Below are 10,052 nucleotides of genomic sequence, written 5' to 3' on the forward strand. Positions count from 1 at the left end.
AAAAATCTGATGGAAATCTATCCTCAAAGATTGTGAACAGATTATGACACGTGGCGCAACGTGATTGGTTAATAATCTTATCAGAAATCCATCACCAATAATTGTATTTTCAGATAATGACACGTGGCATAACAAATACGATTAAAAAATTTATCGGAAATCCATCCCCAATAATTGTCTTTTCGGATTTTATGACAAGTCGCACAACGACAACGATTAAAAATCTTATCCGAAATTACAAATAAAATTATTTTGTATTATTTAATAATACTTCGGATAATGACAGGTGGCGCAACGAAAACGATTAAAAATCTTATGCGATATTACAATTAAAATTATTTTGTATTATTTTATAAATAAATAAAATACTAATATTTTATTGCCTATTGCCAGGGCTATTGAAATGTAACGGTAGATATGCAAATGCTATTGCCAGGGCTATTACTATTCATTAAGGGCAGTTATTGTTCATTAGGTGGATTGAATAGTGCATAGCCTGGGGGAAATGCTCCAACGTTGGAGTTGCTCTTAGGGATCGAAAAATTTATTATGCTATGTAATGCATGACAAATGAAGTTTTGAATGTCAATTAAAAGTACACCAAATTGAGTATCCAAGGACGGATTTGGATCCTCTCCGGATTCCCTCCCTGGGAATCCCGGGAATCAAGGTACAATGACCGTTCATCAAAGATCGTGCGACCACAATTAAATGTTTTTTATATTTCTAAAAGTAAAGTAATCTCGTTTTACGTAAAAAGCATTTAATTATGACCGCACGATGTTTGATGAACGGTCCTTGTGTCTTGATCCCCGAGATCTCCAGGAAAAGGATCCGGAGAGGATTCAAATCCTCCAAGTACTACGGATGTTAAATTTGAGGATTTTCTAGCATGCTCAGTCTATAATATTTTGAGATTTTTTACCGATAGATTTTTGTTCAGATATACAGTAACAAAGATTTAACGGTCAAAAACCTTAAAATATAAAATACCCTGAAACATAATAAAATTTTCATACAAAATGGACATGGTCCCTTTTTCTTCATACATTATGAAATATACAAACTACAAAATATAGGGCATTGTCAATTAAACCTAACAAAAGGTGAAGCATTGTACATAAATCATTTCAATTACAAGGTTTACATTATACTAGGGTCGTTTTCCCGGATTTGTCGAAACCCTTTGCCTGCGGTTGGTTTCTCACCGAGAAGTTGGGACGGCCAAGAATCCACCGAGGTTGGATACCTAGCATGCGGTTTGCTCACATGTGAGGTGGTGTTAGATGTGAGGTGGGCGACATCCGGCTGTGGATAAGCTTGGAGATCAGGGCCGACGGGCATAACAAAGACAGCAGGTGGTTGCTGCAAGCCGGGTTCTTGAGTGGGAAATCCGATGCAATTTCCGGTAAAATGGGAGGCAACTTCTGGTCTCAATTCTGTGCAAGGTGGTGCATTTAGAACCGGTTTAGACTGTGCCACCCTCTCTTGTATCTCACTTTGCAATTTCTCGATCTGAGTTTCTAAGGCAGAATTATCGTCTCTCAGCTCATTTTTCTCAAGGGTCATCTGTTCAATTATTGAAGAACTTGTGAGAACATGATTGATTAAAACAATGCACTACTACTATACGAGTTTTTCTCCATTCTAACAAAACATTGATGGACGAGGAATGATCCAAAGAGACCGATAGGGAATTAGCTAAGATAACTACAAGTACACATATAATGTGTATATGTTCTATAAACATGAAAAGTAGCAAAATAAAAAGACGTCAAATGCCTTACATAATTTGATTCAGACAACAGGGATGCATTTTCCTTCTGTAAGCATTCAATCTGACCAAACAAGTCCTTCAACAGTCGAGTAGCTTCACTTAGTATAGAGGCCTTTCCACTGTTCTGCTGATTCAGTTCTGCACAAGAGTTACCTCAAATTAAGAATGACCCACCATCATATCAAAAATGATTACACCAAATAATGAAGCTACAAATCAATGTAAGACGAACTGCAGCCAAAAACAAAATTATAGTGAAATTCTTGTAGATAAAACGAACTTACCAAGAGCATCAGCCAGCTCCAAAAAATGCTCGTTAAAACACTCACGCTTCTTTCTCTCCCTCTCAGACTTGTGGATTCTTTTCGGAATTTTCCCCTGTTTCTTTATTCCAGGACAAGCCCTGCACATCAAATAGCTTCCTAAACATCTAACCAAGAAATCTGTGTGCTTTTTTATCCAAATAAACAGCCATGCTATCCCGGATGTGTTTTACCCACATCTCTAAAGAACTTCACACAAATTGCTTTTGGCATAGGATAGTAATAACAACAATTAGTGCAGTCATCTATCCAAAATACATCAGCTTTATCAATAGGAGTCAAATACTTGTTGACAATAGAGCCTAAGTGAACACTTCTGTCAATATTTCAAATTCTCTAATCAAGTTGAGAATTCCACCTTGTTTGAATCTTCTGGTCAATTAGATATGCTACATGTCAACACTACCTTTAACCTCGATAATGCGAGTCTACCAACCATATGCATTCTTCCCTTCACACAAATACCAAAGCTTTCTACAATTCTAGTCCAAAATGTATTCATCACTAGTTTGCACTGTAAAAGCTAATTCGGGATCAGTAACTAGTGAGTAACACATCCAACATTCCAGAAGGTCAAGTAGATTGAACAAGTACAAACATTATATCAGTGATTCAGTGCCACAACATACACAGACCGTGTGTATCTCTAAACACTCCTTTGGATACCCCATTTATAAATTTTTATTTTTCAAATCGTTTTCCAGATGCTACACTAATTTGCATCAAGTTTCTAAAGCAATGCAAGTTCTACCATTCCTATGTAGACATGAACTTCCAACGTTTAATTTATACTCCAAGAATTATATCCAATCAAGATAATACAAAATTGCTAACACACGTAACAACACTTATCCGATCATGCCAAACTTAAGATCTCTAGAACTTACTTGCGCACTGATGCCTCCGTTGCAACATTACCCTTGCCAGCTGCCGGCACAGGATCCTGGGAACCCATGATCGTCTCGATGAACTGGATAAGGCTTTATATCCTACAAAACATCCAAACAATGCACTTCATTATATAAAACATGCTGAATTAACATAATCGAAGCACGCAATCGACATTCAAAGTGAAACCCTAGTTTTGTCTTTCCCAACTACTACTTCTACCCAATTCCCTACTAAAAAATCAATAAATTGAAAATATATTTACAATTTTCTAGTTGAAAATCACAAATCAAGCGTAGCAGATTCTAAAAACTATTAAAATTCAAAATTAGCCATTAAAATCAAACCCAAAACCAACAAAAACTACAAAAGATCTTTGCTTTTCAGAAATTACGTACTGCCAGAGACGCTACATCAAAAAAATCAAAAATATTTGCAGTAGAAGAACAAAAATACGAACAAAAAGCTGCATAATTTGATCAGAAAATGTAGAATTCCAGATACCAAACCCTAGTTACCTGCAGACGGAAATGCAGGGAACAAAAAAATTGAGTCTTGGATCAAGAAAAATTGGGGAACTTTGAAGACAAATAGCTCAGGAATCTGAGGAAAATTGGGGATTTTTACATATCCAGAGAAAAATGTAAGGGATTGAATAAGTTAACTGCTACGCTTGGCGTTTAGGGGAGGAGGAAGACGGAGAGTGTGGCGGGAGAAAACCAGGCAGCGGAGAGCGTGTGCCGAGTGCTCGCCTTCTTGCTGTGTAATGGACCCAGACACGTGACCCTGCCACGTGACCTTCCTTCTCGTGAGTTTTGGCTTGCGTCCCTTTGTATTCTACTTCTTTCTCCTCGTGCCATTCCGGTTTTATTAATAAGAGGAATGCTCGGTAAGATAAAATTTTTTCGAATATATTTGTAAACAATGTGATGTGTCGTTAATAAAAAATAAGTACATTAATCGATACTTAATAATAATTCAATTATCAACAACCACGTCATATAATTTACAAAATATAATTTAAATTGCCGATCTTGCTATCATTACCCAAGTGAACCACGAACACTGGATGATGAACCAATGATATAAAAATTGTGTAAAACCCTCTCTACGTTACTTTTGTATTATTAATGTGAGACGTCATGAGGATGTTGTGCTGGTAACATGTATATAAGTTTTTCTCTTAATTGGAACGTCAGGTTGTGATATATCTAGTCAACGGTGCACTTTTATGCGATAAAATCAAAACTTATAGCAGTGTTTAACAAGTCACCGTAACACCCCCAATCTTCTCATACGTAGAAAGCTTCTCCTCTACTAGATTTGATTATGTTAGTGTCAATCATCCACACACATATATGTGGTTTTTGATCGGTGACCATTTGTCATGCTATAGTTATTCGTCCACGCACGTAATTTGATCAATTGTGACTAATTGCCTACTTGACAATTGACTTTGGGAAAAATCCTGTATTCAAATAAAATGTGAGCGGTCTATTTTTTTTATTTTTCTAAAAGCTATTTACAACAAGGACTTGTTTGGCAAGAGAGGCTTGTGGCATCCACGGGGAGGCATACGTATTTTCCAAGCGTGACTGAAAGTGACTGCAATTTTTATGTTTTGTAGCAAAACTTAGGCGTGTGCCATCCATGAGAACATCCATGTCACCCCAAGTTGACACATATCAAATATATATATTTTCATCATTTTTCACGAGTGATTTTTTTAAGTATTCGGTATTCAAGTCGATACTCCACGTGTAATAATTCTCTCACCAACCCAAGTAAAAGTCACACGTGACAACGTGCATTTGCGTATTCAACATTTCTCGAGTAAGAGACGGTGAAGCGTTGTATACGAGTGATTTGTTTCTTTCTACATGAGATTACTTGGAGCTTGAATTTGCAAACTCGATCATAGGGTGTGGGTTTTATCAGTCCCTTAAGACCATCTCCAACCCTTGAGCTAAAACCTAAAATTTTCAGCTCAAAAAATTTAAGTTTTAGCCCAAAAACAGTTTTTCTGCTCTAACGCTTCCGGCCTAAATTTTTTAGCCTGAGATTATTAAAGAATAAATTTAGGCTAATTTTTTCTTTTTAAGTAATTTAAAAATAAAATTATGTACACTATCATAATTTAATTTTATAAACATTTCAACCTAAAAATATTTAAATTCTGATAAATATTGAAAAATCACTAAATTTGGATGAATTTTGAGTTAAATAATTTTTTTAATTATTTAAGCCATTGGATTTAAATTTAGGTTGTTAGCTTTTTTTTTTTTACCGTTAGATTTGATTATATTCGATCTCAGCTGTTAGATTCAATGAATCCTAAGAGACATGCCCATATGGATGAAGTCCCACTGGCGGTGCCCACACCATTTTCTAGGCTAAATCTCCAGGGGAAACTGGCTTTTATTCGGCTTTTAGATTTTAACCCACACATTTATCATGGGTTGAGTTGGGTTTGGGGAGGAATAAAACCTAAAAAATAGCATTTAGCCCAATGTTGAGTTTGGTCTAACGACTGCAGAGTGGCTATGGCCTGAAAAAGACATCCCTGACCTAACTTCCGGTTGGTTTCCTGCCAAATGGTCCTTTCTACCATCTGTTGGCGTGCCTATGCCGTAATGCGTCCGTTTCTGTTTGCTAATGATCTGCTTTCGGCGCTCAAGTATGTACCATTTTAGCATGTTCCATGCCTCACATCAAATATGCCGTCACGCGTTCCTTTATCATAAGGAACTTTCAAGTTCGAGAAACGTTCATCAAGTCCACACCATCGATTATTTTCTTTAGATTTTCAGTTCAGAACAAGGTGCGAATTCACACGCCAACATGGAGAACGTGCTTCGATGGAAAACTAACTTGTAAAACAAACACGGCTTAAGGACATATCTATAACTAGTGTTCTTTACCTTAAGGAAATGTACAATATATGCATGTGATGTGAGATATTGTGAGGGAATATCCTTGTGAAGATATGTTTTGGGTTTATACTTGTGAAACTGGCGAATCGTGATGTCAACTTCTTGAGCAGCCAAGTTGAAACTTGCGAACCTTCATTCTTCCGTTCAATGCCAGAGCCAAAACGTCAAATTCCTCGACATACCAGAGCTCAGATACCACAGCCTGAATGCAACTGATTTTAGAGGACCTTGCAAGACTGAAATATATAATGGATACACGCATACTATGAATCACGTATGTAGAGTGATAATATATGGCATAACAACTCACCTCAAATCCTTGGAGTTCATTGTTTAGACGATTAACAAGCTCTTGGAAGAAGTGGACTTGTTCTGAAGTATTAGATAGCACCTGAAAATGACAAAAACGACAAGATTACGTAAACAACAGAACATAAATGTAAACAGTTATAACGGCAATCAATGTTAGAATGATATGAGATGAGACATGTTTCTTCAACTCTAGAACTGTCAAATTTCACAAACTATGAAAATTGAAAAGTGATTAGAAAACAAGCCAAGTTTCCGGGAAAAGTAGAAGTGAGATTGGGAATCAAACTTTCAAAAGATCACCTAATAAATTGGAACCAGAATATTAAAAACACGCACATATGATGCTAAGCAAAGAGATAGGCAACTAAGAGTCATTTGATGTACTACCGTGGATGATGCTTTGGGGTGACCAAGAAGCCTTGCAAATGAAGTATGAAGAATGGCAGCATCATACTGCAGGAGACAATGGCTGCATATTAGTAAGTGCTAAATGCTTAAGATACGGGAGGATTTTTACTGTCAGTCTACCAATAATATTTCATAACGTCCTAATGAGGCCAGGTTATGACGATGAGATCTGTGATGCCACAATGAGTTCCACATCAGGATTTTTACCATGTAGTTCTTATAGTTTTAACAAAGTAAGGCAGCCGATAAGATGAATCAGAAAGGAAGAAGTTCCATAACAGGAGATGGTCACCTCAAGCAAGCATTGCAATCATTCACTTTCAAACATATCTAAACCGTTAAAACCTCGGTTCCTAAGCTTGAGTTCTCCTATGATCTCAAGTCATTAAGAGTACTCTATTGGTAAACTTGACAACTCTTAGTCTGCATAGTATTGGGATACTGTACTAGTTTAAAATGAACTAAGATGGATAAATGGTTCTTACAAGTTGCTTTTCTGGTGCATGTGGAAGCGCGGTCCTCAATTTTTCTCGAATGGTTACAGGATCTGATCCAGAGGTTACCTACAATAAAACACAATGGTAAATACAAAAGAGTGATTCCAGAAAATAGTTTCTTGGTTATACTGTTCCTTTGATGGTTATGAAATTGAAACTTTTCTAATACTCTATATTTATAAGGATTATATATTCCTATTTCGCATACATTATGAGACCGGGAGAAAGAAAAAGGTGAGTATATAGGTTAAGGAAAATAACCTGCCAGCACCCAAGAAGCACACCCGTTGAAGTTAAGACCACCCTGTCCAAGACAATTTTCAAAGGGCAGAGACCGTCTGCAGTATTCCTAACGGAAGCTGCTTCAGCTTCAATCTGAGGAAAGAAAAAACAAATACAGGGTTCAAAATTGATACCAAACCGATGTATAAGTGAAAGCAAATGATGTTAAGAAACACAAAAATGGCTCTAAAAGTACAGTTTACCTCATCTGGAGTAGCAGGAACAGGTGAAATATGATGCGAGGCATGAAACATACTAAAATGATATAAACTTGAGTTCTGAAACCAGATCGCTGGCCAAGATGGTAAATAGTGAGAGTTGAAAAATAGACAAACTACTCTGTTACTCTTGGGCTATGATCATGTAATCTGTCAAAAGTACCTTACCTTCGTCAAAGTAAGGATCGAGTATAGGTTTGAGCGCCTTCCTGCAACAAGCCAACCACGAATGCACGACATTAACGAAAGAGCAAAAAGCTGAACCTATAAAAATTGTTCCTAATCCTGTAATCTTGCAGCAAAACACCTCCCACAAACAAAATTTCTAAACTTTAATGTGGACGACTTCACTTCTACGCTCAATTCCGATTCACGCATATAATCAACGATCAACACAACAAAAACATTGCTAATATCAGCTCAAAAATGGTTTCTTTCCCTATTAGCATCGATAATTTGAACCCGAAAACACAATGAAAGAACAAAACTATGAGAAACAAAGCCAAATACTTACAAAATCGGAAGCGAGTACTGTGTGCTCAGATACAACACATTAGCACGAACAGGAGGATTTGCTGCCTACATATAACACACACATGACAAAACCCAATTAGCCAAATCTCCAAAGTTTAAAACTTTAATCAACTAATTAATCAATTAATTAATATTACCTTAAGTACAGGTGCTACAGATCCATCCCTGATAGTAAAAATATCAGAAAGGGACAGAGACTGGGAGGTCTGGCCGCCGTGTTTGAGAAAAACCGGTCCGTGCTCAGCCAAATCCCGACCCATCTGATCGTACAATGCCGATCTCCGCTCCTTGTTCGAAATTGCAGAATCTGAAGCCGGAAATTGTGATTTAAGAAATATTCTCGGGAACCAAACAGAAAACAGTGAGAGAGTGAAGGGAAAAGGAATTGAATTTACCGGAGGCAGAGGTGTAATTGCGTGAGGAGTCGGAGTTCCGGAGGGCCATTTGGAAGAGAGCGTAGAAGAGCAAGGCGTAGAGGAGCCAGATGAAAACTACGGTCTTGGAGCAATTCATACTACCACGTCGTCGGCGCTACCATCCAACCCATCACCGCCATTTAGCCTTCGCCATCTCTCAACAATGACTCCGAGACTGGAAATTTCCTAAGCTAGGGAGAAGCTGAGTTAATGGTTTTTTATTTATTTTTTTTTTTTTAACCAAAAATAGAATACAAGACAAGTTGGTGTCGGTCAAAATTTAAAAAGAATTACTTAAATGAAACGAGATGATAGAGTGTCGTTTTTATCAAATTAATTATGTGATACAAGAAATTTATAACGTGTTGGAAACACAATTTGATATATCAACTGTCATAATACAATAAATTGAATTTTTTTTTTCAAGTTTGTAACCAATTGTACGTGTTCTTCCCACACTGAAAAGTCACTTATTAAATTCTTACACATGAAACTATTTTGACAACTACCATTGCCACCAATTTGTTGTAATTATGCCCAGTGATTGCAGGAGGAGATTTTTGTTCGTGTCGAGGGATATCGCTCTTTTTTCTTACATCACATTAGGGCACATAACGTGGAAAATAATGAAAGTGTCCCGTTGTATGCTAGATTCCCCTCAATGTTAGACCCCTAAATAAATTATTCATATTTCAGAAGTGGTTAGTCTTTTATCTGCTACGCACTCCCTCTTTTTATTACGGTATTTGGATTGAAAAAATAAATGATTCATATTTTAAAAGTACAAGTGAATAGTATCAAGAAAGGTAAAAATATTATTTTTCGTTAAAAGTGAACAGTACTTAAAATGTTTCGTTAAAACTCTCAATATAAAAAACAATTATCAACGAACATATATGAGAGGAGTGTCTGGGGGAAATGCAGAGTGAAAATAATTTCTTAAAAAAAAAAAAGAAGGAATTTTAACGAAAAGTTCCTGGTATTGTTTACTATAACGAAAAACCATATTTTTATACTAAAAAGTCAATCATGATACTATTCACTTTACCCTTTATTTTGTTCTTATTGTTAAAACTTAAAGTTTACAAGCATTTTTATTTAGTTTTCCTAAAAAAAAGAGGTCTAATTCAAATTGTGTACTAGGTTGCACTACCTGGTAGTTAGATGAATGAACCGATGACACTTGAGGAAGAATATTTCAGTTTGAGAGGCCGATGAAATTAGTTGTCTATGTTTTCTTTAACCTTTTTCATAGTAATATTAATTTACGAATGTACCGTGACTTATCAAATAATGATCACGTAGCGAGAAAAATAGTAAAACAATTACACCCAAGATGTTGCTCTCCTGGAGTGGAGAGTTCTAGGTTACATTATCACCAACAAGCATGACATTTTAAGGGTGGATGTGGATGTGGTGGTGGGTCATTTGATCCAATTTTCTTGCTTGCCAACAAACAACCCT

General features: G+C 36.5%; 2 protein-coding genes across 3 annotated transcripts; both read right to left on the reverse strand.

Annotated features, from left to right (window-relative positions):
• Positions 1-997: 997 nt before the first annotated feature.
• Positions 998-3,823, reverse strand: LOC137711202 (transcription factor bHLH47). Of its 2 annotated transcripts, none has more exons than XM_068450412.1 (5): positions 3,654-3,823; positions 2,988-3,089; positions 2,062-2,180; positions 1,788-1,915; positions 998-1,569 (listed from the first exon to the last, which is right to left on the reverse strand). In XM_068450412.1, the coding sequence occupies exons 2-5, from the start codon at positions 3,053-3,055 to the stop codon at positions 1,144-1,146; spliced, it is 741 nt and encodes a 246-aa protein (XP_068306513.1). In that variant the 5' UTR covers positions 3,056-3,089; positions 3,654-3,823; the 3' UTR covers positions 998-1,143. The 2 variants fall into 2 exon arrangements, with proteins under 2 accessions (XP_068306513.1, XP_068306512.1); XM_068450411.1 differs by having other exon boundaries at positions 3,507-3,822.
• A 1,932-nt stretch (positions 3,824-5,755) lies between these two features.
• LOC137711132 (uncharacterized) lies at positions 5,756-8,861 on the reverse strand. The gene is made up of 11 exons (XM_068450339.1): positions 8,568-8,861; positions 8,310-8,479; positions 8,153-8,217; positions 7,807-7,847; positions 7,624-7,712; positions 7,400-7,513; positions 7,127-7,204; positions 6,621-6,686; positions 6,232-6,312; positions 6,013-6,123; positions 5,756-5,958 (listed from the first exon to the last, which is right to left on the reverse strand). Exons 1-10 carry the CDS (start codon positions 8,683-8,685, stop codon positions 6,016-6,018), a joined length of 930 nt encoding a protein of 309 aa, XP_068306440.1. The 5' UTR covers positions 8,686-8,861; the 3' UTR covers positions 5,756-5,958; positions 6,013-6,015.
• Between the last annotated feature and the right edge of the window lie 1,191 nt (positions 8,862-10,052).

This window comes from Pyrus communis, chromosome 12 (genome assembly GCF_963583255.1).
Source record: "Pyrus communis chromosome 12, drPyrComm1.1, whole genome shotgun sequence".
Lineage (NCBI taxonomy): Eukaryota > Viridiplantae > Streptophyta > Magnoliopsida > Rosales > Rosaceae > Pyrus > Pyrus communis.